The following is a 22724-nucleotide window of genomic DNA, read 5'->3' on the forward strand; positions in this document are numbered from 1 at the left end:
CAAATTATTACAACATGAATGCTACTATATTTTTGTTTGCAATACACTGTCTCCTAATGGATTAAATTTCTCCTGGGATTTGTCTTTTTATAAATGTAAAATCTTGTAAGCCCCAGTGTCATGGTAGGGTATCTCTTTAACTAAGATAAATAAGTTACAGCTGTGACCTACTTGCGAGGGTCCATGGAATGCTTTTATTCAGATGCTTTGTTAATTTCATTGGGATCCATTCAGGTGTCCTTTGCCACTTGGATCTCCACTACTGTGATGTGCTGTTAGCTGATGGGATCCTGAAAGGTTTGTTGAATGATTTGATACAACAGTAATCTTGTCCCTTTGCCTTAAGTGAATGCAGAAATGTGTATAAGCTTGTTATTTACCTCTGCCACGTTTTGTATTGCTTCCAGTTACGACAGTGAAGTGTTTGATAAGTTTCTTGGATTGAAAGATATGATGGAGGTATGTATATAGGGGAATGAATGCTTGACCAGAAAGGTTTTTAATTATGTGAATATGTTTATGTTTAGATACACCACTGATGAAGACAGTTGTGGCTTTGCAACACACTATAGATAAAGGACTCCCAATGCAATGCCAGTGGTTCCCATGGCACCCACCAGCACCTTTCCTGGCATCAGCCAAATGTTTTCAGAAAGTGGGTGGGGCCACATGGGGCTCCTGCCCAGCAGTGCTTCTGATTTGCGCTGGAGATCTAATCGACCGTGCTGTCCTGAGAGCAGACACATGGCAGGCAGGCAGAGTCCAAGCCCCGTTCCAAAGCTCTGATGCCAGTTAAGACACACTTGCAGCTCCAAGTCCAAAGGGGAATCCAAAAGCAGACTTCCAGAGCACAGGTCAGGGTCAGAGTCCAGGGAGTCAATCAGGAACGCCGGCCACAAAACCAGACACCGACAAACACATTGCTTCCACACAGTCGCTCCCTTGTTTGTTGCTTTTATACATCAGGCTAAATACCTGCCAGCCACTTCAGCCTTGTGCGTGCAAACACACATTCTCATAGCTAATGTGGAGCCAGTGCTGTGCTGCCAATCTGGCACTGTGCTTTCTGTCTTGTAGCTCCCTCCCGTTTTTCCTTCTGCACTATTCCTGAACTTCTAGAGACAGGGGAGGTGAACTGACAGGCACTGCTCTTTGTTGCCTGAGGGGCCATTGTGCTGGAGCTGGGCTATGGATCCATGTCCGGCTCTTCAAAGACTGCCTCCTCCTGCATTTCTGTCACTGGCTGTGGGTTTGGGTCAGGAGAGTTAGCTGCCTCTTCTTCCCAGGAGTCATCTGTGTCGCTGGGCTCTGCTGGAGCTGGCTGGTCCGTGATGTGTGGGTTGTTGGGGCAGAAGCTGCCACCAGTGTTGCTTTCTCTCTCACACACTATTCTTTCCCAGCTGTCAGTTACTAATTTTTACAGTTATTCCACCTATCCCTGTCTGTGCCCACCACTGCCTCCCATGGTGGACGTTTTGTTGTTGTACCCACCTGCATCAAAATGCCAAAGGAGCCCATAGGCTGAAAAAGGTAGGGTGCCCCCCGCCCTCATCATTGCACATCCCTTAGAAGCTGGCGAAGGTGATGTTCTGACACAGGGAAAAGCCATGTGTGTGGTTCTCCAGGAGTGGCTTGCACAGGCAGTTTTAGAGGGCCAGCCCTGATTAATGTAAGTGGTGCTCTGTGGCTTAAGGGCATTTTCTGTGTCCAATGAGAATTTGGATGGGTTTGCCAGTAAGGACTATGTGGAACAAACCAACAAACATAGAAACCAAGATAAGGAAGAGGACAGATCTGGTATAAAATAGATGGCCAAAGCGGGGAAGGAAAGTAATAGACAAGATTATTTAAAGTAAAAACGAATGCAAAAAAAGAAATGGCTGGGGGAGGGAGGCAGAAGAGAAGGACTTATTTTCTTGAAATTTCACCCGTTTATGGGGTATAGGAAAAAGAAAGTTGATGAAATGCTTAAATTTTTAAAGGGAATTTTCAGTAGAGGGAGCTGTAGGACAAAATCAGCCTTTGGGAGATTTTGTAACATTTCTCGTGTCAGTTTGTATGTAAACCAATGATGCTCACTCAGTGGCTTGGGAGCCTCCCCTGCCCTTGCCATGGTGCCTCCTTTCCCCATAGCAGCCAGCCCATATTCCAGCAAAGTGGACAATTCCTTTGAAAGCTGTTTTCATCCTTTTCATCACTGTTAAATGATAAAAGTAACAGCTGTTTTTTTTCAAATGACAACACAACTTGTACTTGTGATTGTATCAGTGTGTGGAATAGTAGGGGTTCTGTGGATGAGGCTGGGTCAACATATGTAGCTGAATCAGGTAGTGAAATAACACACAATTCCATGCAAGCAAAAAAAAATCAGTAATGGAGAGAGTTTCTAATCACCTTTTCTGCAGACCTAGAGTAAAACTTTAAGGAAATGTGAACACAGAGAACCACAAAACAAACAAACCTCCCACCCCCAGCTGAAATACTCAGAATAAGGTATGAACACTGCTCACAAGCAATTATATCTTTTTGTATTTCTCATTTAAATGATATATGGACACACAAAGCTTCCTTGACTTAGTTTATCAAGATCAGTACTCTGAATGGGTTTGAAGTAGGGTTTTTTGCCACCCCCTACTACCTGAGCCTTTTACATGCTGGGGATTGGATATGGGATCTTCTGCATGCACAGCTGATGCGTCTGTCTCTGAGCCACAGCTCTCCTCGTATATGTGCACTGGTCAATCCACACAGGAAGTTGAGGATTTGCCTGATACAGGATGCAAATTAAATTTGCTGTGTCTAAATGCAAATAATTACAGTGAATCAAAAACATGTTCCTCTAAATGCCAACCTGTAACCTCAAAGAACTGCCAGCTCCTCATACCCGTGCTGAAATTATAATCTTTTTCTTGGGAAGGGTGAGTTTTTCAAAAGCTCCTTGTGACTCTCTCCAATTATATCTCTGTAGACTCCAGCATTAAAGATGCATCATTTCCCCTGTGATGCAAATCTTTTCAGTTACTAGGTAATCCTTTCTTTAGTGCGTTCTTGGACTTGTCAGCAGCAGAGTAGCAAACAATTTTCGTAGGGTTGGGATTTCAATAAAGCTATTTTCAGGAAGCTAGCAATGTCAGTCTGCAGTAGAAGAGCTAGATTGAGTCCAGTCAGCCCTTTGAAATCAACAAGATGGTCAAAATACAAGCTTTTGAGAGTCCAAGTTTCCTTTATCAGAGAGCTGGTGAAGAGCACTTTAACTCTTGAATACTTCTATGATGAAAAACTAGTTAGTCCCTAAGGAGCCACTGAACTTGAATCTAGCCATTTCAGTAAAGGGATGGACAGGGAGAAATAGCACCTTTCCTTCACTGGATACTCCAGCTAGTTGTCTCAACCCATCTTGATGAAGACTGAGAGGAGACTGGTTTACCTTATTGTGGCCCACATCTAAAAGAGGTTAACACTTTCTGAAAGGTTGTGTTCTCTTTAGATGGAATAACAAGGCTTGTCTCACATCTATCATATGCAGAGCACACTTTGCATGGAAGGATGGTTTGGGAACGAAGGTAGGTAACACAATATTCTGGAGTAAATGGAAATTGGACACCGCCATAGCCAAGAATTCTAAACTGGTTGTAACTTTTACAAGTCCTGCAAAGAATTTGAGAAATGGAGGATCAATGTGCCAGGCTGCTAGATTGCTCACCCTGACGGAGGTTATACTTACGGGGAAATAAACTTTGAGAGATAACAGTTCCAAAGAGCAAGTGGCTAGGGGCTCAAAGGGTTTAAAAATGAGCTGTGAAAGCGCCAATTACAAGGACCACTGTAGGACTTAAGCCCTTAAGAAACTGTTTAGACAGTCTATTAGGATGGCCTGTGAATCATCTTTGATTGATTTTGCTACTAACTTGGTCAACAAGGGTAGAGGGGGAAACATGTAAAAAAAGAAAAAGGGGGTGCCCTTCCAGGTAAGTTGGAAAACATTCCCTATTGAAAATGTTTCTGCTTGCATAGAACAACAGCAAAAGTACCACAAGGTCCACTGCAGAGACCCAACCGGTTGAAAATAGGTAGATTATATTGGTTTGCAAGGTACCCCTTGTGGTTCAAGTTATGGAACCTGCTGAAGATGTCAGATAGTAAAACTGTGTTCTTCAGCAATATGAATGGCTTGAGGAAGAACCCCTTGTTTCCAGGTCCAACACCATGTTTCTAAAACTTCTTTGCTCAGCAGTCTGCATCCTGTGTCCTCCTGTCTGTTGACATGAAATATGAAAACATTCTCTGTTTATACTGGAAATGATTTCCCATGAACAGTGTTTGAAAAAGAGCTAAGAGCAGATCTAATGGCTCTCAATTCAAGACTATTAATGTACAGTTACCTTTTATAGGAAAGCCACCTTCCCTGTATAGAGTAAGACCTCACAATGTCCTCACCACCCCTGAAGAGAGACATGTTTGCAAATATATTGTCATCACATGACCACCATGAAAAGGATTTAAAATGCCATGTGGGCTATTCCCATAACATGGGCCTCCATAGAAAGGGAGGCATCCAGTATCACCGCCAGATTTCTGGCAGTGAGCATGATGTAAAGGTGTGCCTCCACCCGGGTTGGGGGAAGAAGAAGAGTTGGTTCTTATATGCCGCTTTTCTCTACCTGAAGGAGTTTCAAAGTGGCTTACCGTCGCCTTCCCTTTCCTCTCCTCACAACAGACACCCTGTGAGGTAGGTAAGGCTGAGAGAGCCCTGATATTACTGCTCGGTCAGAACAATTTTATCAGTGCTGTGGTGAGCCCAAGGTCACCCAGCTGGTTGCATGTGGGGGACTGCAGAATCAAACCTGGCTCGCCAGATTAGAAGTCCACACTCCTAATCACTACACCAAGTTGGTAGATGTGTTTCCTGTCCTACCCCTTTCCTGCTCTGCCACATGACCTCCATCTTGAAGGTGTTCAGTTTCAGGTGGCTCTGCTCTAACCATCCAGCCATGGCTTCCAAACATCTGACAAATGTATCTGGGGGAGGTTGGGTGGCTGTCCATGAGGAGATAGAGCTGGGTGTCATCTGGATATTGGTGACAACTCAGCCCATAGCTCCGTCCAAGTTGTGCTAGAGGGTGCATAAAGATGTTAAATAGTGTGGGGGAGAGTACCGGTCCCTGTAGGACCCCACAAGGGAGCTGATAGGGCCATGCTAATTCCTGCCCCACAGCCACCCTCTGTTCAGTTCCAGAGAAAGGAGTGCAGCCACTGAAGGGCTGTCCCACAAATTCTGGCCCCAGCGAGGTGGTGGGCCAACTACTCATGGTCAACCATGTCAAACGCAGCTGACAGATCAAGCATGACGAGTATGGCTGAACTATCCCAATCCAGCTGGCGCCAGAGATCATCCACCAGAGTGACCAACATGCTCTCCACCCCGTGGCCAGGACAGAAGCCAGATTGGTATGGAATGAACGCCAAAGCACCCTCCAAGTATGCCAGAAGCTGGTCCGGAAGAAAATTCTACCTCAGGAAATCTGTTGAAGAGAACCTACTCCAACAGCAATAAAGGAACTGAAGGAGAGTGGGTGCCCCCCCCATCTAACCATGTGACTGTCTGAATGGGAAAACAGTTTGCAATGGCTTTGAGGGAAAGGATGCTGTGAGAGCAGTGGCAAGGACTGTCTGGCTATTGGGGACTAATTTTAAGTGGCAACTGCCTGGAGATGCGGCTTGATACCAAGATGTGGGAGAAAATGGATAGTAGGGCAAGAAAGATCAAAAGAAAGGGAGCTGGCTGGAATCAAGTCAGAGGGGGAGTACTGGATGAGCTTCTGAGCCTCCAAGCTTTCACTTCAGTTTCCCAAGGCTGCAAAGTAGAACTGCTTCCTCTGCTGAATTGCAAGGGAAACCAGCTGGCTGCTCTCTACCAGAGATATCATGTGTTGATCAGGGGCTGGCCATATAAATACAGTTTTATCAGCTATGCATGCTTTGTATTCATTGTATGGATTCTCAGATGCCAATAATTAATTCTCCATTACTTGCTCCAAGTTTAAACTCTACTGATCTCTGACCCATTTTCATGCATGGGTTGGGGAGAAGTAGCTAATGGACACTGTCAATTAGAAAATATCTCACTGAAATATCGCACTGAAATCACTGTGCCAATTCACTGCTTTTATCTAAATGACTACACAGGATTCACATTCTGCTGGATTGTCGAAGAGTCCTACTCTGAAAACCAGTTTGTTGTCACTGAAGATGTCCATGAGGAAAACTATTCACCAAGTTTTCAGCATATAGAAACTGGAAATAACATGCATTTAATGAAGTCCAAGCAAACCCAGAATGATAGCAATGAGCACTTAGGCATTTATTCCAAAATTTTGACAGCTTGTTGAGTTCAATAGGATATGGTTCCTAGTAAATGAATATAGGATTTAACTTTAACTGCTTGAAAAACAGAATATTCTTAGCAAAAGGGATGGACAGATTGTACAAAGTTGGTTTCTCTTCTAAGCAAGTTAAAAGCCAGAATGATGCACCAGAGCTTGGTCCAAATTTTATAAAACCCCTCCCTCCCTCCATACAAATTACACACAAACACACACACACACACACACAATCCTGATATCATCACAAGCCTTTCCCCCTTTTACTGTATCAGCACATAACATGCAAAGCAAACTTGTGATTTCTCCAATGTCAATTTCATCCCATAATGTCCACACATCAAAATAAATACCTACTTTCTGACTTGATTTCAGTAATAATTAAATACCAAAAACAATGTCTGCCAGACACACTGTTGACAGTATCTATATTCTACACGTTATTTCTTATGAAAAGATTCTTTCTGGTGCAGAGGAATCTCCTAGAAGGATGCCGCGTTGTGTTGGGATCAGCCAGTATTATCAACCTTCTTAGGACTGACCCAGTTCAGGCAGCAGGCGGGGCAACTGAACGATCCCACTTGAAAACATCTTGCCACTTACAGAAACCTAGTCTATCAGAGAGAAGTGTAACCTATAAGCATGTTTTGTGGGGAACAGCATTCAAATATCTGACAGCTTATCTGTAACCTAAAATGGAGCAGGCCAGGAAAAGTATAACTAGTTCTGCTGATTGTATAAACTGGCTATGAGAAATCTTTCAGGTGAACTGAAAATAACATCTCAAGGATCTGCTGGTGTCCTGGAATGTCTTTCATTATCCCTTCTTAGATATTGCATAACAGCCACCTTGAACGGCTTTCACGGATATTTGTGCTTGCTGTAGCCATACGGACAGATTCAGGTAAACTTTGATAGTTTCTTATGGGTTACCAAGAGCAGAGGAATTTCTAGAACAATAATGCAGCTTTCATATGAAGTTGTGCCTCTTGAATTTCCTAAAAATATATATGTATATATAGATCTCTATAAACAGTAGGTTATTATTTAAAGCCAGGAATGTGTGTGTCTAAATTGCATTGATAAGTTGCAAAAGATAGTTACACTGAATGATTTTTAAGGAGACACTGAAGCCTGTGGTAAGAACTTGCTACTTTTGAGTACTGTCATCACAGTCAGCTAATACGATAGATCCTTGATAAAGAAATCTGACTGTGACCAGCTCCTAAGGAAACAAAGAAAACAATTTCCATAATGATACCCAGGCTGTACATATGCATTCCACGCAAATTCAGTGGCAAAATTCCTACAGAACTTCATGCTACTTGTTTTTCACCGTTGTTATTTCAATTCATCCATGGAATAAGCTTTTCAAAAATGCACAGAAATGAAGTTGTTCTGAAAAGGTTCTCCAGTTCCTCTTCCTACCATATTAATCATGTTACAGTATTCTAAAAAAAAAAACCCTAATTCACAAAAATAAATTCATTCAATGATACCCATTCAGCAGGAGTATTTACCAAAATTAAAATTTAACCACAAAAAAGGATCCAGTTTTAAAATGTTTATTTTCCTGCCAGAAATGCTTATTTCTCTAGGCAGTTGCGTTCCTGTTGCTTAGCTTTTGTAGAGCAGTTCAGATGTCTCGGGTTAGATGCAGCTTCTAACATGGCGGGCGACTCTTCATATTTTGCGGGGGCCTCTATTCCTCTTGCAAAGAGGCTGATTAACTGACAGTGAACCCTGCAACAGAAAGATGGTGAAGAGTCTTGACAAGATTATAATCACGTTACTAATGATCAACTGCTACTCCTCAACACTAGGAGACTCACATTTTTGGAGAATACTGCCAGAAAATCGGGAAATGCCAGAAAACTGGCAATGTCAGGTTCAGTTCAGATATACATGTTCACATAAACCTATGCTTTTATTTTCTAAGAAGATAATAAAGCATTCAGTAATTCACAGCTGAATGTGTGAATTGAACTTATTGCTAAGCATTCCCTCTGAGGTGACATGAAGTGGCATGACAATTCTGTTTTGTCCAAGATGTTGTACCTATTATACAAGGGCCTTTGCCAGGAGCAAGGTTCTTCAATGGGTGGGAAATGACCTGGGAAAGGAATATGCTGATGGGAAATTGTTTGCCCACAGCAAAATCCCAAAGATTTTTAACCTACTCTATCCACAAAAACATTACTTTATTAATTTAAAAAAACAATCTTGTTTATCATCTGATCAAAGCCTTTAAAGGAGCCTATGCCTTTTCCTCACTCAGTGATCTCCGGTGTGCTGCCCATGAGTATCCTGGTGCCCACTGATGTGTTTCCTGGTACCTGCTCACTTCTTCCCCAAGCAAAGAACCAGTGTGGCTTTCATGCATCTTCTTGAAGTTGGGGATGCTTCAGAAGAAAACAGTATGCATTACCTTGGGGTCTGCAAGGGGTATTTGTTCAAAAATAACTGCCTCCCTCTTGCTAGCTCTTGAGATTTTTGTGACAGGCCCCGACACAACCCATGTCAGCCCTCGTGAGATTGATCCTTAAGGCAGGCATATTGTGGCAATGACCACTTCCAAATGTCCCCACTGGCTCAGCAAGCACAGGGACTCTTGGGTTAGAAATGCATTTGGCTAACCACTACTTTTTCAAATTTTCCCTTGGAGGTTGCTGTTATCTTGACTTCTTCCTAAAATGTGTATCCTGATGCCAAACTCTTCCATTACCTATTAAGTGAGCTGGATGCAGACAAAAAGTCTCACAAACACAGCCTCAGACATATCTCTCTCTCTCTTTCCCCTCCCCTTCTTTTTATTAATCTTGATAAAGAGCTTAGGAAAATCGGAGTGTTGGTCTTAATAAAGAGCTATTGCACATTGTTGTTGTCTATCCCTGTCTATGAGTGAACCAGTGATGACTAAGGGAGGCATGTCCCCTCAGGGCTTTCTCTGCACACCGATCCATTTAAGAAAGGAAGGTGCTCACTGGACTTCGATGGCTGAACTTTCCAGAGTCTCCCCATCACAGTTCCAGGTGCTGCTGGAAAAGGTGCAGCAGCAAGCGGGGTGGTCTCTGCAGAACTGCCCAAAGTGCTTCTTTTGCATGTCTTTGATGTCATCGCTGTCTTCCAGATGCTTTGCTGTAAAGTGAAATTTCCTGATCCGATAAGCCTCTACGAAGGTGAAGTTAAACTGTAGAGACACGAGACGAGATGAGTTAATAGTGGCAACCATCATGAGAGCAGCACAACAGACCCCCTGTAAACAAGAATCAGGGCTCTGCATCTTCAGGGGACCTCCCTAAATATCCCCCACAAGCATAGAAAGTTAAGAGTACTTGAGGATCAGTTAAGGGAGGGAGAAAAATTAATTTGCTTAAACCATGGGAAATGTAAAGAATCCTGGTGGAAGAATTGTGGAGGTGTGGGGTTTCAAATTGTTTTCCCTCCACAGGAATATGCAAACTCCCGGCTGGTATATTACTGTAATGTGTATAACACTGTTATATCTGGCACCATATATAAAACAATATTAGTCACTTGCTTCCCTCATTCTTCAACCTGTTTTTGGCAGGACGTGCTTTTTGCATGAGATTGTTACGAAGGAGGTAGGATCTGTAACTTGGATATTTCCAGAAGCCAGAACTATAACTGCTATAACTGAACTTCTTGTAATTGCTATAACTGAACTTAGTCTTTCAAAAAATAAGAACATGGATGATGATGATGATAATAATAATAACAACAAAAATATTATTTGCAGCCTGCCCTTCCAAAATCTCAGGGTGGGTAGCCTTAACTTAGCCTTTCAAAATTCCACCAGTCCTGCAAACAGAATACATACCTGATCATCCTCGTTAGTATGCCTTATGAGATACCTCAGAAAATTGAATCGGGAGCATTTGTGAACGAGAATGAGGTCTGCACAGCCGTCTCCCAAATGAGCAGATGGCGAAAGGCCTTTCGGACTCCGTGGGCAGGCACAACTCATATTGGCTGCATTGATGGCCAAGAACTTTCCTTTAATAACCTTCCATTGATCTCTTCTGTCATACCCTTAAAGGAGAAACAGCTATGCTCATAAGCCTGAACAGAAATGACTGCTCCTAGCTACACATTGGGCTTCTGAACAGATGCTGAAGTACATTTGACACCATTAACTGTGCAACAGATAGTGGTGCATATTACAGTACAGGGATTATTAGCAAGACAAATAACTTGACTTTATGGTTTTTAAAGGAGACTTTTGTATGCAGGTCAGTGTCTATTGATTTTCCTTATTAAGAAGAAGAAGAAGAAGAGTTGGTTCTTATATGCCGCTTTTCTCTACCCGAAGGAGGCTCAAAGCGGCTTACGTTCGCCTTCCCTTTCCTCTCCCCACAACAGAAACCCTGTGAGGTGGGTGAAGCTGAGAGAGCCCTGAGATTACTGCTCGGTCAGAACAGTTTTATCAGTGCTGTGGTGAGCCCAAGGTCACCCAGCTGGCTGCGTGTGGGGGAGCGCAGAATCAAACCCGGCTCACCAGATTAGAAGTCTACACTCCTAACCACTACACCAAGCTGGTGAGTAATGATCCATGGGTTGCGTGTGTGTTTGTAAAGTGCCATTAAGTCATGGATTTATGGATATCCCAGCAAGGAGTTTTCAAGGCAAATGAGATGGAGGAGGGGTTTTCAATTGCTTCCCTTGGTGGTCTCCCTTCCAAGTACTGGCCCTGCTTAGCTTTACGGGGCTGTCTTCCCTCCACAACCCCAACATGGCATCCATCAGTGTTTGTTCTGTATATCTTTGAAAAAAAAAACATCTGAAAGGTATTGAATGAAACAGAAAATAAACAGAAAGCTTCAGGTGACCCCATGCCATGTCCCTGACAAGCAAGAATTCATTCCAGGCTGGCACGTCACAGCCATGTACCCTCAGCCTGGCCACTGTGACTGATTTTCTGGCCTTGGCAAACTCTCCCCTAGTCCACCCAGGCAGCAAACCCTCTGCCTTCTTTGCAAACAGACATTAAATAGTGTTTCCTCCTCAATGCAAAGAGGGGACTTTTGAGAAAGATGGAGGGGTGCTGTTGGAAAGCAGCAGGAATGGGGTTGGGGTAAATCGCTGACATTGGGGACAGGTGAAGATGTACAGTTTGGGAGAGATTGGACCTTAAATGACTACAAGAAGAAGGTTCCAAGACCAGAAACCGAACGAAGTCTGTATCTGCAACCAATCCTAAGGACATGGTGATGAAGAACCTGTCCAGAATAAACTCAGTGGCTTGTTAGGAAGCTCGCTTGTCAGGAGAGACCCTTTAGGTTTTATCCCCAAGACTCAAGATGTAATTGGACACCTTGCTCACCCACAGGCGCCACGTTGAGGATTGTTAGAGTAACTGAGACTGGTAAGTCAGGGATTTATTGATTTCTTTGTCAGTATACTTCTAACAGTGGATCCGGTATGTTGAACACACTGCCCTATATTGTAGGTTTGTAAAATGGAGCTAAGAAAATTGCTGGCAAATGCCCTCCAGATGTATTTGAGTGTGTCCTGTAACTCTGTCCCAATCAATTGCCATCTACACAGAATGAGCAGGAATTCAGACCACCAGGAAAAATATAACTTCTGAAGCCAGATATCCATTTGAATCTCCTTTGGACGTCTTGAGATCTGCATTTACCCATCTGCATTAGTTTTATCTTAATTCATGGATCAAATTCCCCTGAGGCCAAAGCCCCCATTGGCTAACTGTACACGACTGACTTCCATGCTGTGTACAATTACCATGTCGGTCTTTTTCCAACTTCTGCAGCTGTTCCAGCTGTCGCTTGCTTTCTTTGCAAATGCGGCACCTGGAAGACAAAAGTCAATTTGCTTCTGATTACAGGGGAGAAACCACACTGTATATGTATAAAACATTAAAATCCCATTAAAACCCCACACATTAAAAAAAAAAAACTATTCCCACACCACACGACTGCACCTTGGTATACCATAGAGTTACATACGCCAAGCAACCAATATAAGGTTTCACTATCTTCCAGGGGCGGCCCTACGTTCTTCCATAACCCGGCTTCAACCACAGACTTGGCAGAAGAGCTCTGTCTTACAGGGCCCGCAGCTCTTAAATCTGTTTATTTATTAGCTGCTTTCTCCCTTGTGGCTTACAATATAAATTAAAAATTTATTAAAAGACACACTAAAATAAACAATTATAAAGCCCGTAAAAGTCACAGTTTAAAAACGTAATTGAAGACTGACAATAATAAAAGCTAAATTAAAAAAAAACCGCCCTGAGCCCTCGGGGAGGGCGGCATATAAATATAATAAATAAATAAATAAATAAATAAAATTCAGTCTAAAATAAAAACTGTCTTCAACTTTCTCCTGAAAGAAACGAGAGCGACCAGGTGTCCCTCCCTGGGGATGTTGTTCCATGATTGTGGGGCTGCCACAGAAAAGGCCCTCTGTTGTATACCCATATCTTTCATTGGTGAGGTAGTAAGAAGGACCTCTCCCTGTGTTCCTAATTTCTGGGCAGGAACATATGAGAGGAGATGATCCTTTAGATATCCCAGTAAAAAGGCATGCAGGACTTTAAAGGACAAAAACAATCCCTTGAATTAAGCTCAGGAGTGGATTAATAGCCAGTGTAATTGCTGTAGTATCAGGGTCATCAGCAGCAGCTTCCAAACACTCTTCAATGGGAGAGGATATTAGGAGGCATGGGCTGCAGTGTCACCAATATGAGATAATACTCAACACTTTCTTTTCCACCTAATTCTGAGGATTCTACTAGCATTCTGAAATGGTTCTTGGACAATCTGAAACTTAAAGAGAGATCCATGTACAGCACATTACAATAGTCTAACCTAGATATGATCAGAGCATCGATCATTGTGGCCAGATCATACATTTTGCAGAATGACCAAAACTGGCATATAAGCTGAAGCTAATAAAAGTTCCTATGTGATATGGAGAAGACCTGAGCCTCCTGCTATGAACTGGCTCCTTCAGTTCCTTCAGCTGGTTCTTCATTGAACCAACCACATTTCAGTCTTGTCTGGATTGAGATTCAGTTTTTAGGCCCTCACCCATCCATCTACCTTCTCAAGGTATTTAGCTCAGAGATTCCCTATGTCAGGCTTGCTGGAGGAAGAGAAATGCCTGGCTTCCCTCCTTTGATGTAATTGATGGTTTCCCTGCCTGGGCATTCTGGACATACTTGCTCTATGGAAATCTAGTCTGTGTTTCTCTTGTAGTGACATGTGGTACTCTGTGTACTGTGGGGAATCAGACAGTGTCAAACACATAAATAGGTAGTGGAAAGGTTAGGTGGTTCTACTCCTTCCAAATCTACAACATTCATCCGCTGTAATGTTTTAATTTGACTAGAGAAGGAACTGTGGATTTAAAGCTAGAAATCAAAAACTCTGTTTTGAGCCGTCCACTTAGAAGCAACATCTTTTGAAATCATTAGGGCAAAAAGAAAATAATATATTTAGCTTACTTAGTTTTACAGGTTCTTCCATCTCTTGGCGATCCTACTGTATATGTTGCTGGAAGAAAGGCTACAGTGCCCTCATAGTACTGATGGGAAAGGAAATTCTTGAAACCTTAGAGAGAGAAGAACTAAGAATGATGTACAATTTGAAAGCAATACAGAACTCATTTATCTGCCAATTTTCTTGTAGACTGACCCCCCCCCTGAATTTTACTTTAAAAATGTATATGCCCAAGCATCTCTAGCATCTCCCAAGGCTTGCTAATCAGGTAGGTTCTCCTGATCTCCCGATGACAGGTAGGTTCTCCTGATCTCCCAATGACAGAAATTATGGGGAAATGGTAGCTTTGAAGACCAGATTCTATGAGATCATATCTCAAACCAGTCACCTCCCTTCTGCAAGCACCACTCTTCCCATAACCTGTCCCCCAAAACTGCAAGAATTTCCCAATCTGCAATTGGAAACCCTAATATATCTATAATGGTGGCAAGTATTCCTTGTGCACCTACAATGCATCGGGCTGATGAGGAACATCTCTGTGTTACGGGGAGAGAGTCTTTGGATGTTAAAGTGAAGAGATGAGAAGTCACTGGGACATACAATAAGCCTAGTGTGAAAACGTAGATGGGAACAGGCCCTGCCATGTGAAAACTGGACCCTCCTCTAATCTCTCCTTGTTCCTACACACTGATCCTAACAAGCTGTAGTTCTATAAGTCAAATCACCTGCTTTCAAGTGCTTATTCAGAAAGCCAAAGCAAACTTCAGGGTCATCAATGTTATATAAACACTGAAAAAATTCCCAAAGTAGGTCATGGTTAATTATGCTTATTATGATGGAAATTCTACCCCCTTCCCAAGCTTTAAAAACATAAAACTGATTTTCTGTTGGATGTATGGTACAAAGAATTTAATGTTTACCTGCAAAGTCATATCTGACAGATCCCATCCAGCGTTTCTCTTCACTGTCTTTTAATACATCTCCATAAAATCCATACCCCAAAAGTGACACAAAGTACTTCAGAAATGTCTTATTGCAGTGTACTGAAGAGACATCCAGAGGTTGACTGTCCCCTGTTAATGAGAGACACTTCAGATATTTTAACCTGTTTGAACCTTCGAGGATGGTAAGGAAGGATTTAGCACTAACCAGCATAATAATTAAAGGGAGAGGGGATCCAGTACAGATGCTGAAAGCAATAAGTTAAATGCATAACTATGGAGTGTTATAGGTAACTTTTAGTACTATGAACCTGCCTTATAGCAAGTGAAGCTCCTTGGTCCTTCTAGCTCAAAATGCCCATTCTAGCTGGTAGTATTTTTCCAGCTCTTTGGTAGAGAAAAAAAACCCTTTCCAATGCCAGCAACCTGAGTTAACTAGAGTTGCCAGGGATTTGAACTTGGGACTTTCTGATCTATATATTTAACAGTGAAGTGTGCCCCTATCTATGGAGATCTAAATCTGCAGATTGGGACCATGTAGAAAGAAAACCAGTTTGCAGAAAACTCTGAAAACTTATTTTAAAAAAATGGGAGGGTTAAATGTCAGGCTGCACTGAGGACAATGTGTGTGGGAAGAAGCCTCCATAGATGCATCAACAAGAGCCATGCGGTTCTTGCCAGCATCATTGTCATGAGAAGAAACTTTGCTGGTTGCCGTGTGGAAGGAGAATAGTCTAGGAGATTGGGAGCTGTACAGCTCTCGACTTTCAGTGCCTGTGTCAAGCAGGAGGGCAGAAGCCTCAGAAGTCAGATGTCATGTAGCTCTTGGCCTCTGATGCCTATGCTGGAGAAGACAGGTCTCAGAGGTTGGGAGCCCCACAGCTCTTAGCCTCCCATGTTAGTGTTGGAGGGGGAAGGGTAGAAATCTTGGAGGTCAGGAGCACTATGGCTCTTGGCATCCAGTAGAAGTATCAGGTGGAAACTGGCAGGTGATGTAGTGGTACAGGTGAAATACAGGTGGGGGGGGGAAGAGAAGAATCCTCCCTCTATGAGTATTTATTTATTATATAACACCCTTCACTTGGCATCTCCATGGAACATAGAAACTAGAAAGTACATTATAACATTTGAGACAAGAAGATATACATATAATAGTATATGACATTTAACAGATCATGAAAGAACAGCTTAACTGATGGTTGGGTTGGATTTGGGGATCTCGTTGCCAAGTCTTATTCAAAAGTCTGGTGGAAGAGCTCCATTTTGAAGGTCCTACAGAACTCTTTGAGTTCCAATAGGGCCTTGATCTTATTGGGGAGCTCATTCAACCAGACTGGGGCTGTGGGTGAGGTCCTCACTTGTATATTCTGATACTGAAGTTTGGCCCCATCTCAGGATACTTAAATCCAAAGAATGAAGAGGTGAATGGATAAATTTTTCAACAAATCTGCAAAATACCTCAGGTTTGCAGAAAACGCTGGAATCTAAACAAACTACATCAGGGAATCTAAACAAAAAGCCCCAAACTATAAAAGAAGTACCTGAAAATTTAATAAATGTAATAAGTAGATGCAGTGGCTGTTGCTAGGCAACCACAATAGTTGGCCGGCATTCTAGGTTTGGTTTCTGTCATTAAAAGACAGGAGGGGGCTGGACCTTTCCCAGGGACTTGAGGGATGACTCATTAGGACTGGGCTTGGCAGCAACTACCAACTAACTTGACACCACCTAAACTGTGCGATTCACCTAGGCCTGGCTGCTTGCTGGTATTAGAATCTCAAGGTCCCATTGTGCTAGAGGATCTGGTAGACAAAGACCCTGTTAGCATGATATCCGCAGTGTGAAATCAATGGATTTAAGACTGGAGAACTTCTGCAGATGATTGCAGTACAGGTTTGCCATTTGCCCATTGCCATCAGAGGAACCCCCAGGATCACTCTGCCATACCCCACAGGCTCTCAATGGGCTAGTATGGGGGAACTGGTGAACAATTCTAGCTATGTGGCTGGAAGTGACATCACCACGTTATTTAGCCAGAAGTGATGTTGTGGTGTTGGAATATCAACATTAAGGTAAGTCCCATTAGCCTCCCATTTGCACTGTTAGATACTTACCCAGAATTATATGTAACGCTGATGTCTCTGGATCATTGATACCAACTGTCGCATAGCATATGCAGTCTGTTGAACCTAGGGAAGAAGTGTTTACTAGCATACTTAGACGGAATAGTAACAATACACCGAGAAGGGTGATTTCTTTACAGGTATATGACAGCACACTTTGGCACTCTCTTCTCCCCTTAATAACAGATATCTAAGCTTATGAAAATCGTTGGTTGCATTGACTAGCCTTGCTTTCTGTTTCTTTGCTTTGGTACATGAGGCTTGTCGTGTGTTCTTAGGCATCTGGAGCTATGAAATCTGCAAGTTCAGTAGTATAGTAGCCTCTCCAGACTTGCGATGTTCACATTGCCTAGGCCAGTTGAGTCATGGCGTTACCAGGGGAGCGGAAATGGTATAGCAGGTCCGAAAATTAATTCTGGACATGGTGTGTGGTGTTCAGGATGGGATCCTTGGCAAAGCACAGCCCACACTGAACACTTCCTCTCTCTTCGGTCCCAAAAGTGACAGACACATCCTCCCCCGTTTATGCAGCGTGACAAGACAAAGTGCTGCTGTTTGCTTTCCCTTAGTCCACACAGGCAGCGAGGTCAATGCAATTTTCTAGAAGGGTGTAGTGGGAGATCGATCTATTGTTATAGTGGAAATTCTTTTGTCAAGCTGGGGATTGTTTGCCAAGTGCGGGATAAAAGAAAGTGTGTATTTAAGCAAATGGTTTGATGTGTCCAAGCAGGCTGCTGGGATGAAAGCGGTTAAATGAAAACTGGAGTTCTAGCAGTTTGGGCTGTTTTGTACACAGCAGACTTCTCTGTGTGCTGACAAATCCCCTGCAAGTTCATTAATGTTGAAGATAAAGTCAAGTGGCTATTTCTGGTTCAAATGGGACACGTCAGGGCAACAGCCTGACAGTCCAAAAGAAAGTCTGGATTTGATTTGATGGCGTGGCTGTTTTATCACAAAAATCAGAATTCACAATCTGACTTCCGAATAGAAGTGAGTTTTAGGAGAGCAGATGGGGGGTGGGATGTCTCCATTTGGAAAGAACCCCATCATGTCTTGTCTATACATGAAAATTTATCAGTCCTGAAACATGGGCCAGAGCTCTAAATAGAACCTGTGTAGGCTACTAAAGTTCATGTTTGTGCCTCTTATCCACCATGTATGAGGACAAGATAAAGGTTACTCAGGTGTGCAACAAAGGCAGTTTACATGTGGACTCTTCTCAATGTTTTTAGGAAAAGACATTCCAGATAATTTTCAGGATGGAAGACATGAGATCCCTGTTGCAAAGGCTTATGAATATTATGGTGAATAAGTACGTGTGTATTCTACCCCGGCAATAACCAGTAAGATATAAATCCTTTTTCTCTGGAAAAGCTACACAAAGCAGTCTGTGGCTCTTCAAACTGAATGAGAAACAGGCTCACTCCATGCCTGTTATTCTTGGAAATATGCCTTGTTTCTTACACACCCATCAGAAGACTATATTTACTATCTAGTCTGACAACAGGGAAGCCTGGAAAATGCACATCAAAGGTGCATGTGCACCATGAACAAAATAACACTGTTAACTCTGCACAAAAGACCAGCATTGGCTGGTCCTATGTTCAGCTGAAACAACATTCAATGTCTTGTTGTGGACAACAGGGGTTAATGCTTCTGCTTTTAGCATTCCTGTCTCCAAAGGAACAGTTTTGCTATACTTGGCAAGCCTCTATGCATGACATGAAATCACCAGACGTAGAGGGGAAGCAGGCACAGATACACCTATTTCTTCAGGTCTGGTGACGAGTGCGTGCTCCTGAAAACTTACATCTTGAATAAAACATCATTGGTCTTAAAGGTGCCACAGTTCTGCTTCTTCAGCATGGCTAACCAGTTGAAATTAACCCCCATATGTGTGATTGTCAGTTTGTAACGATTAAGCTATGTGCACAGGAAGTTTAAGGATATAACCCTCCCCTCCAGTTCATGATCAGAAGATACAATATTTTTTAACATTTCTGATCTCAGGGAAGGATCCTCTGTGCTCACAAGTTGATGGCTGGCATAGGTGGGACCAGTGTACTCATGTCCATTCCCCCTCTAAGGGTACCATTCAATACATTTAATATGTATACAGGCCTTGTGATGAATGTGGGATTTTTCCCATCTGGAATAGCACCTTTCGGGCCCCATCCATTTGCCACTTACCATCTGGTATTTACCAAGGTGTAATTACCATCAGAATAAGTATCCCCATATTATATCCTGACACTAGGGAGTATACAAGGAACACCCTAATGGGTTGTATTCACAGACTTAGCTGCACTGTCGTCAATTAACATTTTAATACTTTAAATTCATTTAAATCTATTTATTAATTTTATTGATTCTACTGTCATATCTACTATACACGGTCCTGAGCTGGCCTAACTGCGAGGGCAGTATAAAAATCAAATCAGTAAATAAATTAATTAAATAACATAAACAAGCCTCTCCTGCAACTTGATATAGGAGGATGAAGGAAGAGCATTGGTTCAAAGTCCATGAAATTATGTGAAGGGTTTCTCTCTTTGTACAGCCATAATAGGAACTTTATGTGCATAGATCCCAGTCTTGTGATTCTATATGAGAGGCTGTGTTATTCATACTCACGTGTGAGTAAGCCTCATAAAATACAATGGGACGAACTTCTGTGTAAACATGCATAGGATGGCACTGTTAAGTATCAGTCCTAACAGTGTTGCCTGAAGCAAAAGGGTCATCACGAGCAACCTTCTAAGTCAATGGATGACAACTGGCTTATATTAGGATGGTACTAGACTGATACTTCTCCATCCCTAAAATATGCATCAGGGCCCAAGTGAATGTCAGTACGTTAATGTAACAAGAATGCATGGTGAACATTTAAACTTGCTGCAATTCTTACCCGTGGGGATTATGCCAATCCTTGTTTTGCAAGGGACTAATCGTGCTGTGGGATCATTTTGATCTATGCCAGAATCCTTCTGTGTTCTTCCAATCAGACCATGCATCACTTCACTGAACATTCCATCCCCACCAACACAAACAATACTGCCAGGAAACACACAAATGAAAACGCATGCAGACAAGTCAATACATGAATGTGTCAAGTGCCCCCATATAAGAGATATGATTGGAAGAGGGGGGGAGGTGCTTTTGTTTTACACTCCCCCTATCAAGCTCTGCAGATACTTGTAAAGGAGGGCATGAATACAAAACATAATTTCTGGAATTGAAACTGCTGGCTTCTTTTCTTTTGATTTTTTTTTAAATCCTAGTTTATCTTGTTATTGTGAGAATAGCAGTACAAATATAAGCAAAAACATCATGAGCATGAGACATACATTGCCACTTGAAGCACACACTCAGAAGTTCCTTGTCTAATTGTAGGGGATTTCACTCAAAGTCACCATAAATCATCCTTTTTCAACTTAGCTGTCAATATGGGTGAATTTGTGGGCAGAGCAGTGCACAGTCGTCTGTAATAAGCAGAGCCTCTTCTTAGACGTTCTCCGAGCCACCTGGCAGTTACACAGTGGTGCCTGACTCCCTTGTGGCTGGGAGAACATTTGTATGACTTCTGCATAGGGAGTGGCTGGCTACACATGCACAGCGCTGCCACACAATTTCCCAGATGAATGTTGAGTCTGCAGTTAAAACTGGCCGTGTTCACATGGCTGACTCACCTAAATGTTCCTCCATCCACAAAAGAGCTGTAAAGGGAAATAAAAGCTACCATGTGGTTCCGGGTAATTATTTAAGGGACCCCTAATAATGGTGACTTCATGCATTCAGATTATGTGGTCAGAATAACAATACAACATAACTAATATCACGTGTGAACTGAGACTTGCCCAGGACTGCTTCACACATGATGTCAGCTGCTTGAAGGCCCACTGAGAATCGCATTTATGTGGTGGAGCACCACAAGAGGGCTGAAACTTCTGAAAACTACATGGACAGACCCTGTTATGTGAAAGTCTCTGCACCAGAACCAATGTTACCAGGAAGTTTCATATAGTAGGATTTGCCCAGGTGGTGAATGGCTGCCCTCTTACACTTGTGCTGTGGGTTTTCAGATGAATTGGTATGCCCTCAATAACACATAAAGTGGCTCTTGCAGGAGTTTAATATAAGCTAAGCTTGACAGCAGGAAGCAACTTGTTTCTGGGAAAAAACATGTTTCTTTAGTGGCCATTCCCTTTTGATGTGGTTAAAGGAATAATCCAGTTCCATAGAAACGGATGTATGTTGTGCCACTGGACTTCCATGGGAAGTGGATATGGGAACATACATGGACCACATTTTCTGCTTGCAAACTTAGGATACTGGGCTTGGTTTGACGGTTCCTCAACCGCTGATTTTGGACCACTGGAAGGAGTGTGCTTTCCCAAATTACTTACTCCGTCACCCAGTGGCCTTTTAGTCAAAATGGAAGCGAGTAGTGACCCAGATTGCCAAGACATCCAAACTGGCACACAATAATTAGCACTTTCCCTTCAAACTGCAGCTGAAAATATGGGTTTAACTGGGCTTCCAGTTCTGGTCTGCAGTCACAGTGCTGACCATAATCTCTCCCAGTAGGATACCAGAATTTCTCAGGGCCTTAACCAGGTTACTTTCTCCTCTTTTTGATTACCAGAGTTTCAATTGCTGTCAATACTTCTTTCTTCTTCAAGCATACTCAGCCCTTGGGATCCTTTCCCCCTTTCTCTCTTAATTAATTGGCAAGGTCATATTTTTCTGCACATATGTAAGGCATCTGATATGTGTAGACTCTAACCCTGCTGGGATAAGTGGCTGCTTTCATGGTTGCAGGCACTCTATTATATCATGGTTGTTTCATTTTTAAAATCTTGACTTGTAGTCATTGCAGGATCATTTTAACCTTTCCCTGTATGCTGCTTTACATGCTTGTGGAAAAGCAGCATGCATGCATGTGTGTTTTGTCCCCAGAAGAGAAATGAAACAGAAGCTGGCTTTCTTTCACTGGAGATGGCTGAATTCCCCAGCAGTTCACTAAGAAGCCATGACAAGTTGTAGTGAGACTCAGGGAGAGGTCTGGATATTTTGCTTTATATCCACTGCCACCTCCTCATCTCCTGCGAAATATTTGTTACCTTTGAAACGATAAATTGAGATCCTTCCCTTTCCCCCACAACTGCTTTACATCCTCTCCATGAGCTCTTATCTGAGCCTCTCTCTTAGGTTAGAGAAGCCCAAAAGACATGGCACCTAGCAAACGATACAGAATTGGTACAGAAGGCTGGTAACCTATTGGCCTATAACCACCAAAGGACCTGTCTTTAACAACTACTGCATCTATATATTTGGTGCTTCCCAAATGATTCAAGATGCCTGTCTCCTCCTACAGCAATCTGCATGCCCAGTGTAATTGGAATTTCAATACTATTTGACTAACTGTTGTAGCAATTAAGGAGAGATTGATGCACAATTTATTGTAATTTTGTAAGAAGTCTCTAGATTAGCAGTGTATCTGGCAATTTAATTAAGTCATGTATGCGCAAGGCGCAATTTGGTATGGTGGATGTGCCAAATGTGCAGGGTTTTTCCTACTACTACTTTGGGTCCACTGAAATTAAAGCCTTGGAAATAGTATGGAATGTGGAGGGGTCATCTGACACAGTCTTTTCTTTCTCCATAGTAGTAGAAGAAGAGTTGGTTCTTATATGCCGCTTTTCTCTACCAAAGTGGCTTACATTTGCCTTCCCTTTCCTCTCTCCACAACAGAAACCCTGTGAGGTGGGTAAGGCTGAGAGAGCGCTGATA

The 22724-nt window shown here is 42.6% G+C and overlaps 1 protein-coding gene and 1 long non-coding RNA gene across 3 annotated transcripts in view; one reads left to right on the forward strand and one right to left on the reverse strand.

Moving 5' to 3' along the window:
* Positions 1-228: 228 nt before the first annotated feature.
* LOC143837855 (uncharacterized) lies at positions 229-6344 on the forward strand. The gene is made up of 3 exons (XR_013231109.1): positions 229-297; positions 408-459; positions 5331-6344. It is a non-coding gene; the product is annotated as an uncharacterized LOC143837855 (long non-coding RNA).
* The window catches only part of CERK (ceramide kinase), a 33328-nt gene continuing 16941 nt past the window's right edge, over positions 6338-22724 (reverse strand). Inside the window, exons 6-14 of one of the 2 annotated variants that reach the window (XM_077338243.1) lie at positions 20621-20647; positions 19840-19985; positions 16923-16997; positions 14788-14940; positions 13873-13978; positions 12147-12214; positions 10222-10433; positions 9365-9570; positions 6338-8123 (exon numbers count right to left, since the gene is read on the reverse strand). In XM_077338243.1, coding sequence (XP_077194358.1) covers positions 7967-8123; positions 9365-9570; positions 10222-10433; positions 12147-12214; positions 13873-13978; positions 14788-14940; positions 16923-16997; positions 19840-19985; positions 20621-20647 — 1150 coding nt within the window. In that variant the 3' untranslated portion in view covers positions 6338-7966. The remainder of the gene's footprint in view (positions 8124-9364; positions 9571-10221; positions 10434-12146; positions 12215-13872; positions 13979-14787; positions 14941-16922; positions 16998-19839; positions 19986-20620; positions 20648-22724) is intronic. The other variant, XM_077338244.1, reaches the window with a different exon arrangement.

This window comes from Paroedura picta, chromosome 5 (genome assembly GCF_049243985.1).
Source record: "Paroedura picta isolate Pp20150507F chromosome 5, Ppicta_v3.0, whole genome shotgun sequence".
Lineage (NCBI taxonomy): Eukaryota > Metazoa > Chordata > Lepidosauria > Squamata > Gekkonidae > Paroedura > Paroedura picta.